This window comes from Poecilia formosa, unplaced genomic scaffold (genome assembly GCF_000485575.1).
Source record: "Poecilia formosa unplaced genomic scaffold, Poecilia_formosa-5.1.2 Scaffold605, whole genome shotgun sequence".
Classification (NCBI taxonomy): domain Eukaryota; kingdom Metazoa; phylum Chordata; class Actinopteri; order Cyprinodontiformes; family Poeciliidae; genus Poecilia; species Poecilia formosa.
The window spans coordinates 91,187-115,877 of NW_006800544.1; the positions used below are offsets into that span (position 1 = coordinate 91,187).

At 36.3% G+C, this 24,691-nt stretch overlaps 1 protein-coding gene across 2 annotated transcripts in view; it reads left to right on the forward strand.

The window, feature by feature from the left end:
• The window catches only part of arhgef37 (Rho guanine nucleotide exchange factor (GEF) 37), a 29,130-nt gene that overhangs the window by 1,221 nt on the left and 3,218 nt on the right, over positions 1-24,691 (forward strand). The window contains exons 2-15 of one of the 2 annotated variants that reach the window (XM_007541379.2): positions 4,893-5,093; positions 5,405-5,498; positions 9,436-9,902; positions 12,827-12,956; positions 13,415-13,562; positions 13,646-13,845; positions 14,410-14,540; positions 16,402-16,506; positions 17,464-17,577; positions 17,732-17,901; positions 18,346-18,493; positions 18,585-18,713; positions 19,829-20,024; positions 20,682-20,851. In XM_007541379.2, the coding sequence (XP_007541441.1) occupies positions 9,447-9,902; positions 12,827-12,956; positions 13,415-13,562; positions 13,646-13,845; positions 14,410-14,540; positions 16,402-16,506; positions 17,464-17,577; positions 17,732-17,901; positions 18,346-18,493; positions 18,585-18,713; positions 19,829-20,024; positions 20,682-20,851 (2,097 nt within the window). In that variant the 5' untranslated portion in view covers positions 4,893-5,093; positions 5,405-5,498; positions 9,436-9,446. The remainder of the gene's footprint in view (positions 1-4,892; positions 5,094-5,404; positions 5,499-9,435; positions 9,903-12,826; positions 12,957-13,414; positions 13,563-13,645; positions 13,846-14,409; positions 14,541-16,401; positions 16,507-17,463; positions 17,578-17,731; positions 17,902-18,345; positions 18,494-18,584; positions 18,714-19,828; positions 20,025-20,681; positions 20,852-24,691) is intronic. The other variant, XM_016665646.1, reaches the window with a different exon arrangement.

Here is a 24,691-nt window from a genome sequence, read left to right on the forward strand (position 1 = left end):
ATTCATTTTATCTTTTTAAACTGGTTACATTGATCCTGTGTCCAGACAGAGGGGTAATCAGTAGCCCAGCATCATGACCTGTTTGATCAGAAGATCCTGCAGCTTCCACTTCTCTTCCTAACATGGCGCCTCCTCACCCTGACTCTCACACTGATAGGAGGAACCACAGAGGTCTGTTAGGTTAAAAGCACATCTTCTGAAGTTGGGATATTTTTCCTCCAACAGGTTCCAGAGGAATCACCTCAAACCAGATGTTGGACTGGATTTTATTTCAATGCCATTTGTGAATGTTAGAGCCTCAGTTTCAACAGTGGAGCTATAAAGGTTGAAAAAGGTTATCATTTTAAAGAAAGTCTCATCAACATCAATATTTCCACTAAATAAGAGGCAAAAAAAAAGTTTGATAGAGGAAAAGCCTCTCAGACTCTGAGCCAGGCAGCACCAAACTATTTTTTTTATATTAGACATTTAATTTAATTTCACATAATTATCGCGGTAGAAGACATTAGTTTGTTAAATACTTAATGAAACATATTTACCGTGTTTGATGTTTGTTGTAAATGACGTATAGTCACAAAGAACGAGGTAATTAGTCCAAGTTTGTCGTTTATTGAACGTTCAGAAACTACAGCGGCTGTGATGCGCTACAGCAAAGGTAAACAAAGATAAAACAACCTGAACAGGTGATCAACTCTAAACCACTTTCACCTTTTTACTCTCCGTCTCTCTCTGTCATTTAAGCACACCCGTTGCCATGGTAACCTCCTGTTGCGCTCCCCAAGCCGACCAGAGATTACGTTAAAAACATAACATTCAGTCAGTTATGATATTAGGTTTTCAGACTTGATATTTTTGCGATCATTAATAAGCCTCCCTGAACACAGCGGTGGTTGATTAGTCATTTTGGTAATGGAACTCAAACGCACAGAATTGAGCAACACCTTGTTGAAATGGTAATCACTGAGATTATTGTTGTTGAGTCATAAATTTGAACAAGTTTTGTTGATTTTTGGTTGTTGTTCTTTAATAAAGTTACGAACGTTTTAAGCCAGCCAGAGGAGGACGTGCTGGTCTCAGCCTCCTGGCGGCGTTCAGTTTGTCACCTAATGCCGAGATCGACTCAAAACCTTCCGCGATCGACGTATTGCACCGCTGCTCTAGCAAAGCACGAACAGTTCAGAAACAATATGAAATGGGAAAAAAGCGATTTATTAACTGATTAAGTCGTGTTTTAGATTGTTATTGAAAAAACTAATCAGTCACGGCTAATTAGTGGGTGCAACACGGCTGCACAGTGAACCCATCGATTTTTACAGCAGACAGCCACTCCCTTCCCTTGCAGGTACTGTGTACCCCCGCTAAATCTTTTAGGGGTATGCAGTACCCTGCCTTACCCCCTTACTTTCACCCCTGAGCATTACAAAATAGTACTTAACAGTGAAGTAGAAGGAAATTGTTTATTTTAGTATGTGGCATTCATAATCATTTATTTTGATACCTAAGCAAATTCCAGAACAATTAGTCTGTCATCATTTCAAAATCTCAAAGAAATACACCAGAGAAAATGAAATATTTCTAGGAGTATGAATCGGTTTGCAAGTCACTTCAGTTTCACATTTAGTTTGAATATTTCTCATAATGTTTGGGAAATGTATTATCCTATGAAGAACCTTATTTAGAATTATGATGAGTACATACTCGCTGATGTCATTATCCAGAAATACTAAGCAGGAAACAACACAGTGCAAATAATTTACTTCTTTGTTACAAAAAACACTCTTTGCCTTGAGGCTGATTAACTTAATATTAAAGGACATTTGCGTGTTTTGGAGAGAAAGTTTTTCATCTTAAATGACCAGCTATAAGACTTTTCTTACAATCTGCATACAGTAAGACCCAAAGTTTTAAAAAAAACAAAACAATTTTTTCCATAAAATGTATGAAACAATATTAATAACATAAATGGCTCTTTATCTTCCACCCTGTAATGTATGAAGATATTTCAGAAATGAGAATAGCTTCATTCAAAATTTTGAATATGTCTTGCCAAATCAGTTTGGGGGAGAAAATGCAAAAATATTTGATGAAATCTTCATCAGTATTCTGCAAATAAATGAGTTTGTGTGTGGGATATGGGTATAGTTGATATTGTGGACACATCAAGTTACATGTGGTGCTGATAGTTAACATAATGAAGTGCTGGTTTTCCTTTCCCACAAAAGCAAAAACCAAACGTGACTCAGTCATTTTTTTGATTGACTAGACTGAATCTCATGAAAAAGTTTCAGGAGAAGCAACTTTCACAACCGCCAAAAGGAAATTCAGAGAGATCTTCTTGGGGATAAATGTATCATATCTTGAGATACAGGATAAGGAACACGTTTACTGTTGGCTGCCTGAGACAACATTTCCAGATCAGACAGTTCTTGGTCCTGAATGTCTGAGGTCATTCATATTTTCCCCACTTTTTTCAAATTCTAAACATTTAAATTGTTTTATTGTTCTGTAGAAGATTAATTCCAATTATTTGTTTACATCCTATCGTTCTTCATTGCAGAAATTTCCCTGCACCTCCTTTGTTGTAAATAATACAGTTGAAGGCCATGTCCGGCTGTATCCAGCACCAAACTGTTCACATGTTCAGATGAATCCTTACTATGGTGTGAAAACAGTGAGCAAAGTCATGCTGCAGTACGGCATCTTTCTGTTGATGGTTTTTGATTTGTGCAGCTTTTGTTGCAGTTTGAGGAAGAAAGCTGAACAACAGATTGTGTCAGAATTTGAGTCTACAACTAAAGAGGAACTTCACAGTGTAAATGAAACAGTTTGCAGTTGGTGAAGACACTTATAGGAATAAATTCTTTCCGATGACGTTGAAACCTTTACCACTGATATTTGGCTGATGACTCAAGTTGAAACACTTGTCTGTGGGGAAAAGGAAGTTGTGAAATTGTCATCTTCTCACTGCCGGTAAGACTGCTGCAGCACTGAAGTTTGATAGGATCAATGTTTAAGCTTATGCAGTTATTGCCACTATTATTTTTAGCTGAGTCAGTCCAATGTGAATTTAACAAGCTAAGCAAGTTTAGCTGGAGAAAAAAACTTGTGATCCAAAATGAAAGATTGTTTTAGCAAAAAATATATGATCTTGCATTTTTCACCGTGTGCATGTGCAGTTTGTTTGACTGTTGCTAAATGATGAACATAAGATTGAACACTTTGCCACTGTAGTGAACAGGTATAAATAAAGCTGTTCACAGTTTTTCAATGTTGATCTACATTTAGGGTGTCACACCACACTAACATGTTTCCTCCATCACTTACTTGTGATCTGCATCCTGTAAATCTTGATGACAGCTGGTTGCTCAGCTCTAGCATATATAGATGAGAGGTTCTTTATTGGTCACGTCTAACTTCATTCATCATTATTTGTAATTACCTTTCCACTTTAGTCATAGTATGAGTCACTTACTGTGTTTGAACCATATCAAAACCAGCAAACCAAAACAACATACCGGTATTTAATTTGCATTTCTGGTCCTTATAAAGTGATTAGACTTTAAGTTTCTAAAGCGCAATAGCTTCCGAAATTTCCTTTCGGAAGCTATTGTCAAATGACCTTTGACATTATTTTCCTGAGTATTTTCTTAGAAGAGCAGGTTTTGACTCTAAAGGATGTTTGGTTTCTATGAAGTCAAGGATGAATGTTTTCCTTTCAAACCAGTTTTTGTTTTACCTTCACCTCGGGTTGCTTTAGATGAGCAGGTGTCCCGTCATGAAAGAATGCAGTCTTGCAGCATTCCTCCCAGACGTGACGATCTGTTGAATAAGATTAGCTTCTATCTTTTATCCTTCCTCATTCCTTAGCATCTGACTGCGGTGAACGCCTCACTTCTGTCTGACTTTCCTGAACCTGCTATCTCATTCCAGTTATTTCCCAAAGCTCAGCAACACATGTAATGACTGACTAGTGTTGACTGACTGCATTTACTTTATGATTAGTCTTTTTCTTAAACATTGCAGTAATTTTTTAAGGTCATTTCAAAATTTGACAACAAGAGAATTAATAGACTCATTGCATCAATTGTCATTTCAAGTTTGTTTTACATGGCAGAAATGAAATGCAGTCTACAATTGTAAAACAAGCAATAAACATTTTATTTTGTCAAATACCATCATCAAATTAATCGAGAATGATGATCATCAAATATATTAATCAACATTCCCGTTGTTATTAATCACAGGAAGCTCTAAGCAGGCAGGTTTTTATCCTTTATTAAATGAACTAAGTGTTTCAGCAGTTTTGCAGTTTTCTGGATGTTTGTTTCAGATTTGTAGTGTATAAAAACAGAATGTTGTCCTAGAAATGTTGTTCAGGTGATAGAAGGCTGACTTTGTAACTGTCTTTGTGTGTATCTGAAGGTGCAGGTCCGTGTCCTTCACCATGCCCACTTTTTTTGACCTAATTGCTAGTTTCTAGCTGTAATAACTGAAACTGTTTGCTGGCTGTAGAGGTCCAGAGATAAATCTGTTTTGTTTCTGTCCAGCTGAAGAAAGTTGTGGCACATCCACACATTGATTTGTTCTAAGCATAAGATAAACAGGCATTGTCTGTAAAGTTGTGCATCTTGGTGTCCACAAAATTCAAACAAAATGTGTTGCAGCTCTGGTGTCAAGTTTTCACAGTGGCTGAAAACAAAACAATGAACTGTTGAATATGTTTCTTCTTGTAGAAATGTGCAGCAGAAGCCTTTTTATGTTTTAGAAATTTTGTTGATGAAAATACATTTACAAATTACAAACAATATTAGAAACAATATTTTGAATAATTTATTTTTACTGACAAAAAAATAGGAGTGTCTCTTAAATCTTCTTTTGTTTCCATCCAACAGAAAATCCAGACAACCCCTTTGCAATTGGAAGAGGATGGGATTTCCCACCGTGCTTTTGTTTCCTGTGAGCAGAAAACTTCAATCACTTCTCTGCTCTGTCTTCATTGGCCCCTTTAGTATCCCACAAAGCTTTTCACCGAGTCGTCTGATTGGTCCTTCAGACCCCTGTGAGGACTGATCTGCCAATCGCTGTTAGTTTCGGTGAGTGCAGTTTTCTCCTCTGAACAGCTGCTGCAGTCACTTAGCTTACTCTGCAGCAGGAGTGTGTGTGGGTGTGAGTGTGTGTTTGTGTTTGCGTGGCCACCCTCCCCTCTATTTCCTCTACAAAATAGCCATCCCACCCTCCTTTCCACTCCCATCCCCCTCTGTTTGCACTCTGAGGTTTTTCCCCTAACTCCCACCCTGTTGTAAATACAGACTCACACACTCCTGCTACATGAGGCCAAGCAGCAGCCTGCTGTGTGTGAGTCACTGGAGAAAGTTACACTGGTGTGTTTGTGTTTTGCATGCAGCAGCGGCTCTCCTCTGCAGCTCAGCATTCTCAGGACAACGGGATAAAAAGAGGAGATCTCAGTTCACCGCAGCTGATTCAGGATTTTGCAGAAGGTAATGACAGCCTCCTCACCTCTTAGTATTTGTAATGGTCTCTGTCATACAGCTTGCTATTGTCAGGATGATGGTGGTGACTTTTATTGGTGCAGCTTATGGCCTTTTTATTATTTATAACTTACTGTTTTATCCTTGTGAGTTAGATTGTAACTTCATAGAAATAGTTAATTCCCCATACTTCAATTTTCAAGATTTAAATTGAATGACATTACATTTTTTTAAGAAATACCTGTTCAATTCTAAAATGTTTTTGTAGACTCAATAATGAGCTCTTTATGACAACAAAAGCATAGAACAAACTAAATAAAGCATTAGTTGGTTGCTTGGCTACATATGAATCGAGCAGTTCATGCTTCCTTTACATTTCTTTAGAACTTACGGAAATAAATCTGCAAATGTGACTTTTAGTGAATCTGAAACATGTTAAAGTCTGACTAATGATATTGTTGAGATCATGAAATTCATTTATGAGTTCAAATATTAGATGGCAGCAAACTACGTTACTAAAATCTTAAGACAAGTTGTCGTTGAAGTTGCACATGTTGACATGATTTTATGTAATGTGGGAAGATAAAAACTTGTGATTGAATTATCTATACGCTTGATGACGCCAAGTGTAAATAATGTGAAAAATATGATTTGCACAACTATTTTGCATTTTCATTGCACTTTGCAAAATACAAAAGCAGAATAGGGACCTCACAGTTGGTGAGGCTCAGGGTTTTTTTTTGATGTCGTAGCATAAATATTAAAAGGGAAGTACAAGTTAAATGTTATTGCTTGTTTTATGTGATAGAGATTTATTTATGCTAAGAGTAGAGTGAAATACAACAGAATTATATTGTTATTTGAGAAGAACATTGATATTGTCTCAGGATTAGATAAATTATATAAATTTGCAGTGAAGTAATGGTTGAAAAAGTTTTAACCTGTAACATGTGAAAATGTCTTGTTGTGAGTGAAGTAATCTGCCAGTGGATCTTATATTTTTGATCAATTTTCAAGAATTATTGACTTAAAGAAGCTCCTATATCTTGATAAAAAGTTACAGTGATCCCTCGCTATAAGGCAGTTCACCTTTCGCGGTCTCGCTGCTTTGAGGATTTTTTTTTGTACAGTTGTTTTTCACAGTGCATTGTGTTCTGCGTCCTGATTGGCTAAACAGTCTCTGCAGTTCTTCTCTACCTGTGTGCCAATAATGTTACGGCATTTAAATATAAGTAATACAGCTTGGCCATTCAGGAGATGAAAACTGAAACTTTCAATGCCTGCTGGAAAAAACTGGCCAGAATCAGTGGAAAACCCGACCGGAGGCTCGCTTGACAAGATCCACTGCTTTGCTGTAGAGACAGCTGTGAAACTCGCGGGGCAGGTTGGAGGAGACGCTTTAATGACATCACTCTGGATCACATTAAGGCCCGATTGATGAACACGCACATCCGCTGACCTGAAAACAGGTTTTGTTCTTTGGTTTCATTGTAGAGTATTTAATTATGCTGTGTAATAATCGTAAAAACTAAAGGTAACTACTTTGCGGATTTCGCTTATTTTTGGAACGCAACCCCCGCGAAAAACGAGGGATCACTGTACTTGCAAGTTTTGTCTAATTTTTGTTTCTATTAGCAGTAGAAACTGGACAAAAATACATGGGAAGTTGTTGCATATTAGCTGTGAATTCAAATAGTTTATGAAAACAAAGCTGAAAAAATGCAAACAAGATGGGTGCATGGATACGTAGAGATGGAAGATCTCTACTTATCTCATATAACATTCTGAAGCTCACTATTCCAAGTCTTCTCCTTCCTTGCTTGGATGTGCTCTTAAAAGCCTCCAAAAGGTAGCTGTCAATGATTTAGTTTATACATTATTAATGTTTTGCAAGATAAGTTCCTCGATATCAAATAAATTATGCTAAATGACTTTGAAAGTGGAACTAAGCTTATCCTCTGATATAGAATGTTTTAACAAGCTGCCTCTGTCTCAAACATAACTTAATCACAAAGACTCAGTTTTCTGTCAGGTTTTCCCCTCAAAACCACAGATCATCCAGCTGAACCACATAATAGCTATAGTGTGACGCTGGTGGCAGCATTTATCGCCCTTTAAGCAACTTGTCAACCTCCTGGTGGCTCAACAAGTGGTGCTTAAGCTCAGCGTATCCATGACAATACCTCCCCACTGTCTGCATGCTTGTGAGAAGTCACCAGTAAACAATGACCCGTTATCTCTTGCCGTCTGCTGTGTTTCTAAGTAAGAAATGTCTGTTTCAAATGAATTATTATTATCAGTATAAGTTGTGATGGTGTTGCAAAAAAAAAAAAAATCATTAGTTAATTGTTACAATTACATTGACTGTTCTTTCTTTTGTCTCGTTCAGAAAGCAGTAGCTAAGTGATTGAAAGTGGATTTATTATGACTAAAGAGATGCCTTAGATATGTTAAGTAGATGTGAAACAGATGTAATGCAAAATAAGTCCACAGTCCAGCCAGCCTCCCCATCTGGAAATCTGTTGGTGTTGCAATATTTCTTCTGTACAAAAATGATGAAGACCATGCATACAGCTGTTTCATATTTTGATGTAAATATGCAGGTTTTGATGTGGGCTGTTGAGACGGCTCAGCTGTGAAAACAGAAGAGAATGTGAGGCTGCTTTCATATGTGATTTTCTGAGAAATATTCAGTCGTCTGTACTTTTTGGGAGTCAGACTTCTTGTCTAACAGATAAACTGGAGGCAAATTTATTTTCTGTCTCACTCTACTCTCCAAAAATAAATGATTCTTTGTGAGCACACAGCTTGAATTCAGTTATTAAAGCATAAAGCACATGGATCCAGGGCTGCTGTCTGAGTATTTTTTTGTCTGTTTCAATTACGATACAAGCCCAAATCCAGTTGTACTATTATAGTTTACCCTTTCAGCTAAAAGTGATTAAAAACTCACTACCTTTAAAGTTCACTAAAATAACACTACATTTAATCTGCGTTCCTTGTTAATGCTGTCGTTGCGCCCCACGTTCTTGATTAAGAAGATATTTGAGATACTTTTGTTTCCTCTGCTACAGAAATGTTTGTTCCTGCAGAGCAACATTAATATGCTGTTCCAACAAAGCTTGGTGACAATGTTTCAATTTAACTTTTATTTCTAAAGAATTATCTGACCACTCTTTGTCTTACTCTCTGTTTTAAAATGTCTTCTTGATAAATTGGCTTCTAAAATATTTCTGTTTAGTTGCAGGTAATTGTGAGGCTACAAAATCTATAGAAAATGCTGTTCTTCTGCTTAAAATATTTTACTTTAAAGTTTGTAATATTTAATATTTATAGGTAGGATGACAAGCTACTAGCTGTGAAATGGCCATAATGGTTAACAAAGTTCTTTCTTGGTACATAGTGGTAGCTTCAGAATCACTTTTCTTTTGCTCAGTAAAATAATGTGCATGGTCATAATACAGTTTAAACTGGTCACAAGACTGCACACCAACAACAGTGATTGGTAGAGGAGTGTACTTCTGAACTATGATACCCATCAGTTAAAGCGACTTGGATTATTGCTCTGAACTGATTCTTGGGATTGGTTCAACTTCCAATACAGGGCTCAGTATCTTATTTAATAAACTGTAGTGTTTTAGATTTTCTGGGTCAAAGTTTTGAATATTTGGACATTATTGGGCTTCTGTAAGTCTGATAATTTCAGTAAAACATGATTAAAGTTCTGAATATGAACATCCATGTTTCTCATTGTTAATAAATTTAGGATATTTTTACAGTCTGTTTAAAGATGAGATTTACTTTTTGAAGTTGCATCCTTTTTGGATCTTTTTAATGATTATGAGGTCTCCAGTAAAATTATTTTTTATTTTTTTTAAGTGTTGAAGACAACAATAAAATGTGTGTAAAATACATTAAGACAGCTTATGGTGTTTTTCCTTGACAGCGATCTCCGTCATGGAAGTGTCCGGTAGACCAAACCCATCGCCCTTCAAACTCCACAAATCAGCCTCTACTCCTCTTCGCTATTCAGGTGCAGTGAAGAAGGTTGTCAAGAAAAATCAAACAAAGGAAAGTGGAAATAAAAAGAAGGACAATCAAGATGAATATGACAATGCTAGCTCTGAAGAGGAGACAGCAGAAGATTTAATGAATCTTGCAGATGCAGGTGCTCATCAAATACGTTTAAGACTTCCCTCAGAGGACAGTTTCTCAGAGGAGACATTGGTGTCACAGGAGAGGCTGGCAGAGGAAGCAAAGAAGAAGAGTGAAGAGGAGGAAGCGGCAGCAAAAGAGAGGCAAGCTCAGAGACAGGTGATGGCCATCGAAGAGCTGGTCCAATCAGAGAAGAGTTACCTCAAAATGCTGCAGATCTGCACTGTAAATATCAGGAACAGCTTGAACAACCTCCAGGTAAGAATAAGTAACATGTAACTACATTTTCATATAATATAGTGATAAAGATAATCAAAAAAGACTATGGAATATAGATTACTCACATTTGGGGTTGTTTACAGCCATAGTTAATAAGTAACTTATTACATTTATTTGAGTAACTATGTAAAACAAAAGTACTTTCAGGAGTATTTTTACTAATGTTATTATGAAGTATTATTGTTTCATAATTTTTGGATACTTTAACCTCTGTGAGTAACTTCACTGAATGAAGGACGAACATGTTTTAACCAAAAATTCACCAGATACAGACACACACCTGCAGTTATCCTTAAAGTTTCATCAGTTTTTTATTAAGAGAAACTGATTTGGAAAAATATTTCTTTAACTGATTTTATTTTGTACTTATGGTATTTAAATAAAGTGGTTTTCCTTTTGGTCTTTAAAATACCAACATTTCCTCGTAACTTTGTATCTTGGTCTGTCTGATGATGGCATTTTTAAATACTAAATGATTGATGCTTTGATCTGTTGCTCAGTACTTGAGTAACGTTTTTATCAAATACTTTTATTGCTCTGACTTGAGTAATTTGATGGTTGGCTACCTTGTACTTTTAATTGAGCAAAAATATCTTGAAGTAGGACAATTTTTGTAATCTACCCACCTCTATTTATGCTTTTTTTTCTGAAAGCTGTAAAATCTGAACATTTTACTGGCAACCATTCAGATAATTACCAAGTTACAGGTGGGAAGACGAAAGGCCCCAACAAATGGCTGCATTAAAACTTTCTTCCTGTGAAATTTTGTTAAAAGACAGATAGATGTTGTTTAAGTTTCTATCAGGTTTCCTTCTTGTCATGGAAAGTGTTATAGTTTTAATTACATGTAGACAGTCCAGTCTATATAATTGTACATGTATATGTGAAAAAACAAACAAACTCTTATATCCTATTCAAATCTGGCACTGACATCTATCCTGGGATCTAATTACACTTGGGACGCTCCAAAAACAGATTAAAGGTGGCTGACGTAAGGCGATATCTGGAGAGGAAAGCTACCCATCTTGGGACACTTTGGGCCACTGATCTAATATTTTCTCTCATATTACATTTTTCCAAATCCACAATTTAATTTATCAAAAACTTTTGCTGTAAATAAGTCTAATCAGGCAAATCTGAACAATTTGAATTTGCATTCTGTAGCTATTAGTTGAATTACTCATTTCTTGTAGGAATCTTAAATTACCTGATATCTAGTGATTTATACTCTCCTCTTTTTTATTCAGGCCTTGAAATTATAGATCTGAGTAATTATTTACTTTGCAGGAAATCTAGAAACATTGTTTGCTTATTGCAGTGAAGAGACCACCAAGCCAAAGTGGACTGGTTTTCAAATTAATTTGGAGTTTTAATGTAGATTTACCTTACTAGATATTCCAGGGTCTGATCATTTATGATTGACTGTTTATTATTACTTTCCATAACTGCTTTATTATCCGTGATCCGTTAATTTTATTACTTTATTTGATTAGCAAATGCTGTGTTTGAGTATTAAGGATCCAGCAGCCTAGATAAATTTTTTACATTCCAATAATGTACAAATATATCAAACAGGGTGGGTACAAAGTTGATTTTAAGCTATAATAACCCAAAAATAATTTCATTTTGAAGTTGCTGTGCACAATCCCAAAGCTCTGCTGCAGCTTCCTAATGACTTGCCATTTTCAGCTTTTCATTACCGCTGAGGAATTGCTTATTACAGCAAAATAATAATTTATTATTCCCGCAGTAATGAAATGAAGCCTCATAAAACATAATGATATTAAGGTTTATATGGTGATGGATGAGCCTGAAGATGAAGGAAGAGAATGAGCAGGAAATGAAAAGACCTCGCAGTGCTTGTAAAGGAATGAAATTATCTGGTGCATTCATTACGTTTTAGTGAAGATTTGTCTTCTGGGAATAAAATATGAAAGAAATCTATGAGAAAGGCATGAAAATACATTTAGATGACAATGGACAAAGGATGGAGAGGGACAGAGCCGAGGCAGCAGAGATGAGGGGAGCTGGAAACAGAAAACAGCCACATAAATACAGCCATTGTTTGACAGATAAGTCTCCTGTTTTCTCTAGAAATATGCACATTGTTCTGTTTGCTGCCAGGGTTTGTGCCCACTCTGCTCTCATTTGACTGAAATGGAGAGGGACAACATGTTTTTTTCAGCTTCTGCTATCAATTCCTATCTATTTATCTATTTGTTTTTAAAAAATGACTTCATTAACCATGGAACGACGTCATGCATTCAGTTGAAAACATGCGTGACATCACCAGATTTAGACTGTGCAGTAATACAATCTGAATTAAGTGCAATGAAGCGTGGCTGCTGTTCTTCCACATTTCCACGGTACACTTTACTCGTCACCTTCATCTTGATAACAACTGGACAGCAAAGTAGACAAACTAGTTTTCTGGAGACACAACTGAACCTAAGCTTAGAACTAGAATTGCTCATTTGGAATAACAATTACTTGCCTTACTTCCATCTGTTTTAGAAAGTGACTCATGACAGGGCAAAGCAAAGTGGAAAGATTTTATTCACATAAAAATCTTAAAATTGTGGCATGCATCTTACTGTATCACCTAAATAAAAGTGGAACCAACCACTCTATTTGTTAGCCAATAACTCTATGTCTTATAAGTACATGGCTATGTAGATGTAATGTTCGCCAGCTTTTTAAAAGTGCATAAAGAAAAACAGCAAGACATACATTGGGTCCATGCTACAATAAGGAGGATAATTTATGACTTTAATAGTTTACCATATTTAACCCAAGATATGTATATGCAACATATCTCAAGCTTTTCTTTTTCTGCAGCATAGAAAAGTTAATCAGGGTTTTATTTGTTTTTTAACATTGTTTTCATCTCATATTCTCCAAAGCCTCCTCCACCAAACCTGGACAGTCTGTTTCTGTACACAGAGGAGGTGATGAATGTGTCGAGCCGCCTCCTCTTCAAGTTGGAGCAGAAGCAGCTCAAGCCTAAAAACCCAGAATTTCTAGAAAATCTCTGTAAGTCACTCAAACCTTTGTTGTTCCCAGTAAAGCAACATTCAAAGATAAATATGTTCTTAATACAGTGAGACTGTTCTCCTAAGTATTAGACAGTTTCTGTGAGAACATGGTGCCCAAAGATTTACCATATAAAACTTTGAAAGGTTGAAAGATGAAAAGTTGAAAGATGTTCTTCCTGGGATAGTTTTCATGTATTTCTGTTTGTCAACTGAAATATCTTCCACGATTTACTGCATACGAGATTTAGTGTGTAGAATCCTTTCTTTTCAATATGCAACCTCTTCTCTTGCAACATTTCTAAGGTCAGAGCATACAGAGTGTTGTAATTAACATATTCCCATGAGATGGGAATATATTGGAATATTCTCAACCATTAAAAAAGTTAGTAACAGTTGAATTACCTTATTCTTCAGCTGTGTCTTATGCATATTTATGCATTTTGTTTTTCCTGGCAGGTGCTTCATTCCTCAGCCTCTCCTCTGAAATCGAAGCAGCATACAAAGAATACTTGTGGAACTACAATCATGTCTCGTTAGTGGAGAATGACTACAAACAGAACGAGACACTTTGGAGTGACATTATTAAAGTCGTAAAGTCAGCAGCGTGAGTTTCAAATAGCAAGCTGCCCTTTAATAGTGCTTATTTTTCATTAAAGTTACATAATCTTCCTTTTTTTCCCACCCCAGACCTGAAGTCAATGCCACCTCTCTGAGTTTCTTCTTGGTAATGCCAGTGCAGCGGATTGCGCGCTACCCTCTCCTTCTGCAGACCATCCAGAAACACACCGACCCCTCTCACCCAGCGTACGCCCTCCTGGAGCAGACTGCTAACACCTCCATCGCCCTGAACTGTAACATCAATGAGTACAAACGGTTCAGAGAAGTTGGTAAGACAGTTTTGCAATGTATTTTGTCACTTCCACATGTTTACTGTATTTTATTGGGATTTTATATGAAAGACCAACATAAAGTAGCTCATAAATATGAGGTTTTAGCTCATTCTTCTTTACAAAATAGCTCAAGCTCAGTGAGAGTGGATAAAGACATAAATTAATACTTTTCCATTAATATTTAGGAATTTTTGACTTAAAACAAGCTCTTAAAGTTCAGTTTGGTCTTATTTCAAGTGTACTAAAATATTTGCTCTAGAAACTAGACAAATATCTAGATTTTATTTAGGGGTATCTGAGTAAAGAGGGTTGAAAACAAATTATAACTACATCTTCTGAATGCCTTTCACTTCATAATAATGTATTGATTTGTTTTAGACTGATATAAAACTGCAATAAAATGCATTGAAATTTGTAGCTGTTGCACAGCAAATGCAGACTTTTTAGGTACTATTAGATATTTTTGTAATGTCGTAGAAAAAGAAGAGTAAAGATTTAATCTAATTTAATTTTAAACATTTATAAAAGAAGCTGTGAGATATTGTTTATAATGTTTTATAGCTGATAAATACAAGAAGACTGAAAACCTGACCATTATGGACAAGATCAACCGGCTCAGCACGCACAGCATCGCAAAGAAGACCGCAAGGTTCAGTCAGTACATCAAACATGAGACTGGAATGGCACCAAAGGTAGGAACCAAGATGACTTCCAGTACCACATCAGGTATTAGAGAGAGCAGCCCAACCTACAAGGATGAATGAAGCAACACATGAGAGGGTCATTTCAAAACAAATGGCCTCCAAGCAGTAAAATACCTCTACCTGTGCACAGCTTATCTCTAGCTGCACCTCAGTAGTTAATGATCCACAAGAGAAAGGTATAAACTGACCTGTTATTGAGCCAACATTCTAAAATAAAAGTCTGGATAATCATCTCCAATCCAGCTTGGAAATATTTTGTGTCTGGAAAAAGAAGTTTCTTATTAACCCACCAGAATGGGACTTGAATAAGATGGCAGAATCTAAAATAATAAAGTTTCTGAGGTTTGGTTGGACAAAAAACATAACACATCAGAGCATTGCTTGATTGTAGTTATTTGTAACACTTTGCAGAGCAGCTTTAAAAGGAAAGAGCATGAAAAACACAGTGGATGTGGTAGTTTAAGTTTGCACAAGCACAGTATTTGTAGAAACACACCCTGTAGGTGGAAACTTATGTTTACACACCAGAGTTACAAATCTACTCCTAGTTAGGAATTCAACATGGATTTAGCAATATTAGACCCTTTTTTTTGGACATCCAATGATTTAAAAAGATAAATAGATGTAAATATGGCTTGTTTGTGTGATTATTCTCTGCATAATCAAAATATAATTTCTGCTCAGAGGAAGAGAAAGATTACCATGGCATGTGAAGTTCTACATGAAGGACAATAAAAACAGACTTCACAAATATTCGTAACATATTTGTAAAATCACTCTTGCATACATTATACCTGTCATAATTGTGAATAAAAGCTTGGCCAGGCTGTTATAAGAATGAATGATTAGTACATATTTTAAGCCCAACTTCTTACAATATCGAGCAGTTATCTTTATGCATCCAAAGTAATTCTTTTGAGTACTTAAGTAAATAGATCTTGTGATGTTACTTTATGACAAAATGTGGAAAAAAGCTCTGGTTACATCAGGGGAAGACGCCACAAACCGTATTGGCCTTTCAGCTCCATCTGCAAAATCACAGTTGCTATAGTAACCCCAATATGTTCAGCATCTGTATGGCAACAGTGGTAGACTGGCTGCAGCTTCAACACTATTTCTTTTTAAAACCTAAAGCAGCCACCTTTTTGCAACCCTGTTTTAATGTTTTAATGTCTATGCATTGAATTGCACACAGGTGGCTTTAATAACAGTTCATCATGTCTGAAACCTGTGGCTCTTGAGCCGCTAGTGGCTCTTCATACCAGGTTTGATCAATTTGTTAGTTTTTTGATTGATAATTTGATGAATAATTGCAGTAAATTAGGTTTGAAATTTGTATGCTTTCAAAATCAGTAATAATTTTTATATAGGGCAACATTGTGTGGCCAAACAAAAATGATTTGATTTCAAGATCTCACATTGCACAGACAGTAAATATATATAAATAAACTTTAGAGGAAATAAAATAAGGATTTTTTCATAGCATTTTTCAGGAATATCAACATCCCATTGAAGAAAATGTATCCATCCTGGATTGCATCATTTGCATTTTCGCAAAAATGTTGTCTTTCTGTGCTTTAAAATCTAAAAACAGAAATAAAATCATGATTCTTTAAGCATGAAAACAAAATTTCTTTTGCAGATTTTTCCAAAAAATTCTAAGCAGTTTTTTTTTTTCAAAAGATCGTGTTACATCTGCATTTCTAAAGTTTTATTTATATTTACTGAGGACAAAATGCCTCTTTCAGTTCTGAAGGTTGTGGACTCTTGACTTGTATGAACAATAAACAGATATTATTGTGCTGTCATGCACATTTGACCATATTTCTCCTCGTGTGTTATTTTGTAGCTGGTGGATGAAGAGTTTGATACCCTTGAAGGTTTCTTTAACATTCTGGAATATGGGATCCTGGTGCTTCTGGAGAATGTGGAAACTTACCTTTTCCACCTGCAGGTAATTCTACCATAGACAAATAAAAGTAGAAATGTGTAATTACTTTTCAGCTCTAGTCACATGTCCTCCATAAGAATAAAGCTAAGTATTATAATACGTGTCACTGAGGCAGGAAGATTAACATATATTAGACATACACTTTGTCCTTCATGCAGTGGATCCTGGGCATAATAACCCCTTATTATCTGCTAGGAATGTTGTTTGCCCTTGACCAAATCTAGCTGCCAGAAGAAACCGAATGTAAAACACGTGTTTCTTTGTTTACAGTGACACTGATGGGTCATCGCATTCCTAACACATAATCTACTTACCTTCCTCCAGGCTGCTTTGTGTCATTTCTCACTTACCATTTGAGAATTATTTGCAAATATTTTAGAAATATATTTTCCTTATAACTATTTTGACTATTTTAACTATTTTCCACTCCTTCAAGCTGTCAGATTCCCATTGATCTAAATAATTCCAGTTAAAAGTGAGAAAGTACCACATGTTCATTTCTGAAGCTCAAACTGGACCAACTGACTCACATACTGGAACTTTCCAGTCCAGTTGCAGTGGCTGGAGAAGTTTAATATGAATAAACATTTTTCTGCTGCCATCTGAGCCACACTGAGTAAACCCAGGAGCTCATTTTAGGTCACACACTAGAGACTAGTGTTTTAAGGTCTAAAATTATTCTCCCAGTAGTTTTTTTCTCTAATTTTTGTCCTATGCCTTTCTTGTTTAACATTTCCTCCCATCTGTTTTTCTGTTTTTTCGCCATTTCCCGTCTTGTATGTATTTTACCAGAAATAATATTTAATAACAAGGCCATTATTACTTTCAAATTGATGTTTTTCCCCTTACAGCTTGTTGCTTCAGTAACTACTCAAACTTTTAATGTTGTTTTTTTTTGTTTCACAGAAACATAATTAAATAAACCAATTAAGATTTAAATGTTTACTTGTTGGTCTGCAGAGGTTCCTGGAATGTAAGACAGAAGAGTTTGACTTTGACATGGATGGTGAAAAGGCCCCTGTTTGCTACAAGGAGATCCACACTGCGCTCAGACAGTGGATCCTTCCAATGTTTGTAAGTCATATCAAGGAAATTAGAGTAAAAAATTCAAAATATTCCTGAATTAAAAAAAATCTAATAAATAAACAACCCATTCTGAAAGTTCTCAATATTTGATACATGATAAGAAGTGTTTAACATCAACTTTAACTCTTGCCATTTTTTTCAGGAAAAAAGGATGAGGACCCTGATTCACAAGCCACTCTGTGAACTGCGGGACCTCCTGGTGGGACCGAAGAACCTGATTAGAAAACGACTCCACAAGCTGCTTGACTATGAAGTGATAGAGGGAAAACCCAAACTGAGCTACGAGGAACAGGCTGTGGCCAACGCATACAAGTAACGAAACACAAATAAAATGGAGTTAACTTACCAGCTGATAGTGGTAAATATTGTAACTAAGTTAATTCAGTTTTAGCTAAACTGTAAATAATGACAAAAAGGCAGGAACACATTTTCTTTGGATATTGCTTTAATCTCCCAGTGTAATGGTCTTTGCTCATGGAGCTATTTACTTCATAAAGTGCACCAGTTCCTTCTGCCAACACAACATCATGTTTCTGCTAATACTGGAATGATGTTCACAGGTTTGAAAGGGTCCACCTCTTTCCTTGAAATGCAACATTATAGCAAAATACTTCATCATCCATAAAAACGTAGGTCTGAGTACAACATGTCTGCTTTCTTCTGCTGTACTGTCAGAATGGTATTGAATTACATTTTTTTGTTGCCATTTTCCAGTTTTTAATGCCACATTTCTTCCCCTTCCCTCCTCACTTCCAGGACAATCAACACATTGCTCCTCAACGAGCTTCCTCGCTTTAATGGCCTCGCTCTGCAGATGATCTGGAGAATGTTGGGGACGTTCAGCTGCTTGCACAGAGACCTCGCTGCAGACATGGAGCAGCTCTTTCAGGGCTTTGCACTACAGGTACAAGCTTCCATACTTAATGATAATGCTGTTAACTAAGCAAATATTTGATATTTTAATACTTATTGACACTGATGTTCTCCATCTGCAGCTTCCTCACAGTTCCTATCATCCAACGGAATTCCAGGAGTGGGTAGAGACTGCTGTGCTTGAAGGAGCCAGGAATTTGGACATTTTATGCCAAAGTGTGCAAGAAACCCTTAATTCTCCAGCTGTCCAGGTTGAAATAAAAATAATTAATCTTTTCATTATTATTCATTAATAATAATTCTTATTTTCTTTGGTGACTAATATATTTATGCTAATACAGCTCAGCAACATAACATCTCCAATGTAGCTGAAACATAAAATATTGTGGTCATAAATCTATGTCTAGTCCAAAGGGTATGGAGGGTGCATTCATTTTGCGTTTAACCTTATATAATTAGCACTGGCAAAAAAAAAAAAACAAAAAAAAAATCTATAATATCTTTATCACAATAGACACGTGATCAGTATCAATAGGTAATACATATGAAACTCCTATCCAGAACTGCACAGCATTCTGGGGGATGTAGGCAGAAGATAGACTTTAGCCAATCTCATGGATAGCTAAGCTAGGTGTACTCATTCACTCTTTTGTTGCCTAGCAACTCACTCACTCTTTGGTTACCTAGCAACAACCTGTTGAGTAACTTACGCAGCAGCAGCTGAAGGTTTTGTCACTGTGCCTCATAACTGCTTAAAAATAAAAACACTTCACATATGCTTCATTTTTGCTACCAAGCTAGCATAAGTTATTCCCATAATTGGGAATGGAGGGATAGGAAAAGCAGCTACAGCCTTAATTTCAGATAATTTATATTTGGCACCAAATGAAGCTCAAAACTTCAAATCACTGCTCATTTATATGTGGTAATTACATACTTTACTTTTCCTTAGTCACAGCTGGCTGTAATTCCTGCTGTTCTACTTGTTCATACACTAATTAAAACTTGTCAAACAGCTTTGCATAAAAATACCTTTTAAGAGAGTGGAATGTAAGCGTCATGTTTTGTTTGAAGCTTAAGAAACATACCTTAAAAAGAAATAGAACAAGTCCAACAAGTTTTGCTGAAAAAATTTGAGTCACAGGAAAGTCAGAACAATGACACTTATGGCTTCAGGTCATTTATGTGTGATCATTACTCACTGATCTGCTCAGACTTTTTTTAGACTGCTCTGTTTTCAGTAAAGCTAAAAACCACATGCAATAATATTGAAATCTTTCAAAATGCCTGAAACAATTTCTATGTTGGTCTATTCACTTCATTTCTAATTTATGTTTTTTATTCATGTATTTTTCTACTCTTTCAGCCTCTGAGCCCGTCGTGTCAGCGGCGCCTGCAGCAGCTAACAGATAAGCACGGCTCCGGTAAGATCTTCCAGGTCACAAACACAGTGGTGGGAACCCGGGACTTCGACCTGAACCTGACCAAGGGGGACTTTGTTGCCCTCATCAGCGAGTTCGACACCCGTGGAGACAAACGGAGGTGGCTGGTTGATTCAGGAGGTAAAGACTCTTTTTATCAAGAACGTTTAAACTTGACTGGCTTAGAATTGAGAAAATTTAACAAATTAATCTGATGAAAAAAAGTAATTGAGAAAAGAAGCACAGTGGGTCATAAGTGGTTTCTTGCTGTGATCAAGTTTTAAAGGGATGTTTGGGATTTTTTGTAGTTTTTATTTTAGTATTCTGCTGCCACCTATTGGTTGACTTTACACATTACACTAATGGGTTACTTTTATTACACAAAACAATACTTTGGATATTTAACTTAGTAAATGAAAATACATGTTTTTCAATTAAGAGCCTTGCATTAAAACGGATTTGGCTTGTAAAATTTAGATTTTTTTTTCTTAATATTAGCAATTAAAATATTGCGTTGGATACATTTCCTATATAAAATCTAATTCACCAACAAGAGACATAAAGAAACAGTTAAATTTGGCCATCTTTTGTTAATTTGAGAATGTCAGATTTTACAATTTTGAATAAAATGGATATTTTTAAATGCATTATTAAGGTTATTACAAGTTAACAACTCAAATGCTGATTATTTATTTCCGTCTGACTGTCTTTAGACCTTAATAAAAGTAAAACATATGTTTTAGATCCTCTATAGAAGAAATTATTAATGTTATGAAATTTTAAATTGTGTCTTCTCAGCAAAGAAAGGTTATGTTCCTTCATCGAAGCTCATTCGCTATCACCAAGCAGCAGAGGACCCGCCCCCCTCGCCATTCCTTCCAACGCTGGGAAACATGATGGCGTTCAGGAGACACTCCTGCATCCCAGATCCCCAAGTTGTCCACGTCACAAGTCAGCCTTTATTCCAGGTAGTTCACAATTTTACTTTTTTGACCGATTCCACAAATTTACCTCATTTGTAGTGCTTTTTTTCTGTTTTTGTGTCTGATGCTCCTTTACTTTTTATTTGGATAACATAGCTCAGTTGTTTAAAAGTTCTATATTAAAAAGCTTATTTCAGGAGATTTAGCTGCACATCTAAACAGCTAAATGTTTTCTGTTTAGATCTGCAGCTCATGTCTCAAGTGACACCAACATTTGAAAGGCTCGTTAATTTTGCAAAATGAACGATCCTCTCAGATCTTTTGCTTTCTCTTGTGACAGCTCTCTGCAATGAAAGCATCAGTCATTCATAAGATTAAACGTGCACTCTGATCATTATAAATCCTTCTTAATGAGGATCAGCTCAAGTGTATTTTGTTATTATCATTAGTGTTTTCCTTTAAAATTGAGTCACTTTTTCACAAGAGAGGGCTCCTAAGTTAAGAGTTGATCAGTGATAGTAAGTCAGTGATTGCACAGAGAGGGCTGGGTGTCTGAATGCACGTGTGTTATTAATGGAAGCTTCCATAATTAGCTGTTTAACCTTGCAAGTCGGTTGCCAGTTAATTTATGCGACGCAGAGCTGCAGGCGGAGATAAAGCTCCTCTCTCCTCATGTGTGCATGTTGTCCGATTGATTTACATTTGAGACCGGGCGACTGAGAGATGGAGTGTCAGAATACTACATTTGGGATGGTTTATGGGAGAGTGTACATGAGTGACTCCTGTTGGTGTGTGTGTTTGTGTGGACATGGGGAGTTATGCACATGTGAGATATGTCATGCTGGTAAAAATGAGTAATTGCTCCAATGACCTATGGTATGTTGATGTTTTTGCCTTCCTGCACCCTCCATAAACCAGAATCTGCTCACAACCTTCACACCTGCACCCTGACCATGCTACAGACACCCACACACTGTTTTCTGGTCACAAGCGTTAGGATTTCACACAGCATTGTGATGTTATGGAGTATGGAAACTAAAAGGCTAGTCCTGAAAAGCAAGGTGTATCAACAATACTGATGTTCACTGCAGCTTAATTTGTTAGAGAAGAGAAACGTTTTTATTTCCAGCCTGCCATTAGAGACTTCTAATGTGTTATCTGTGTCAAAAGTTTGTTTCAAAGTGGAGTTGGAAGAAAATTCAATAATAATAATTCAATAATGAAAATTTATCCAGCATCTTATTTGCAATAAATGGAAATCAGAAGAATCTTGAGTTTGAAAATACTGGAGAAATTTCAGCAACTCAGAGCAGGGTCCATTCAACACAAACCTTTCAGGATCTAAAATGCTGCAAACTGTAAACATTAACAGTTTAGCTTAAGGCAACATTGAGGATTTTTACTCAACAAAAAGTATCCTGAAACTTATCTGGCCATCCCTGGGAGTTGATCTGTCTCTCTGCTCTTCTTCCTCTCAAACAATCTGGAGTCTACTGCCTGATTTAAGCAAACAGAATTGTTTTGCTGCCAAGCTGAATCAAATCCTTTATTTACATAGATGAAATAATAGTTATTTAAAAGGCAAATTGACAAAATTATTATATTTGACCTTTATATATGTTGACAAAGTGCATCCAGTTTGATGCTTATTACTGTATGTGTGAAATATGCATCAGTGGGATACATTAAGATCAGAAGCTGTTTAAAACGCATTCACTGCAATAGTCTGTATAGATAATTATCAGAAAATTGGAATATTTGTTCCAATGCTCAAAAAGCAGCACATTTCGTTCTGATCTTCTTGAATTCACCTTAACATAGCTCTAACAGTTAGATTTCTTTAATAAAAGATCAGTCTTGAAAATTAGGAGATTAGCTTGTCAGTCTTATAAACTTGCATAAAGTTATGGATCTATTACCAAATCTTCACTTCTTCACAGCAATTAATTATTATATTTACAAATTTCCTTCAGAAATCTCAGAGAAAAACTGTTGCTATACAGCAACATGTTTGTTACTACCACGTGCATATGTTGACTTTCTCTCTTGTTCTTAAATTCAGCTGCAGCAGGTCTCTCTCTCTCTCTCTCTCTCTCTCTCTCTCTCTCTTTTCAGCCCATAGACATGGTACCTTCACATTTTTTTCTACTTCCTTTTCCTGCCTGGCAAAATTCTAATTAAATGGTAATTGGTGTGGACTGTCGAGACAGAACGGATGTTGTAGCCCAGAGGTGAGCTGCGGGGAAGGGTTTGTTAATGACATCGAGCAGCCACCTAAACTCTGCTATTAGTGCTGGTGGGGCGCTCTGTCATACCAACACGAGGCTCATTAGGAAGCCTTCGGTCTGGGGATGTGTGAGCGCGGGGTGATGAGCTGGGATTTGTCAAGACATAACTAGTGGGCTTAACCTTTCCAGAGAATATCACAATGACGAATTGTAGAAAGTGTGTAGTTTTTCTCCTGCTTACTGTTTTTTTTTTCAGCTGCTTGAAAAGGTGTTTTTTAAATGAATTAGCAAATAACTGCTTAGTACAAAATTATCAACACATAAAACAGTATAAGCATTTCATGCTGGTCAATATCAATAATTATTGATTAGTTTTTATTTTAAATATGTGAAATACTGTGAATTTTCCTATTTTATCCACAGTTTTCACTCCATTGTTTTTTTTTTTAATTATTTTTAAGCAGTTTTGAGGCATGGAAGTGAAACCTGAAACTGCTACCAGTTACTCAGCAGGTTGTTGCTAGGGAACCAAAGAGCGAGTGAGTTGCTAGGGAACCAAAGAGTGAGTGAGTTGCTAGGGAACCAAAGAGCGAGTGAGTTAGTTGATTCCACCAACCTTGCTCAGAGAGGTTGAGCAGCTACCGTCTTCCCTCTGCCTAAATCCCCCAAAATGCAGTGCAGTTCTGGATCGGAGTTGAATAAAATTATTGAATATTCTGTCAGATGTATTATCTGTTGAGATTGATCATGTCATTATTCATATTGTTATTGATTTATTGTATATCCCTGTTCTGTACAAACCATCCAGTTCTCACCATACTTTGTCTACAGGGAAATATTCCAGTTGAACTTTTTACAGGTGCAAAAATACAGGAAATTTTGCGCCACAGTTTAAAAAACTCAAATCTCTTTCACACTTACCAGCTCCCCTCGTTATTTAAGCATAACAGATCGTCCACCGTTCTGAACAGTCAGCTTTGTGTTCATTTCTCATTGTCATCATTTGTTTCATTCCTGACCACCTGGAAAGTATATTGCCAACAAAGCACAGTTGTCGTTTCATTTGAACAATGCACACACACACACAGTGTGTTTTGTAAACTCCTCATGTTTTTATATGTCATGATAAAAGCTTTTCTTCCAGCACGGCCTACATTTTGAATGTAGATCACCTCAAATGGCACTTATGGAGACTGTGCCCTGTTTCTGTTTTCTAACAATGAGCTTTCTAGTAACACAATGAACATGTTCAGTTCCAGCTTACTGCTCCGACGTCAATATTGACCAGTAGCAATTTTCTTGTAGCCAACTCCTGATTTATCAGCATTAGCACGTATCATCCTTACTTTTCAAGTGATGTTATCTTGTCTTTATTAATTTAAAAAATGGCTAAGATAAAGAGAGCTCTGTGACACAACGTAGAGTCACAAATTTCTAATTGAAAGTTACTTAACACTGAATAATTTAATAAGCAAGACATGAATTTTAATGTCTTCTATCACAAGTTTTTTGTTGTTGACTCACCGGATCTATTACATGCATTCTATTTGCTGCATTCTTGTTCGTTGTGCAGCAGTTTTCATGTGCAAGTGTAAATGTGTAGTTGGGGACATTGCCAGCAGCAGTTTATATGGATTTAAAGTGACAAGAGGCCCTA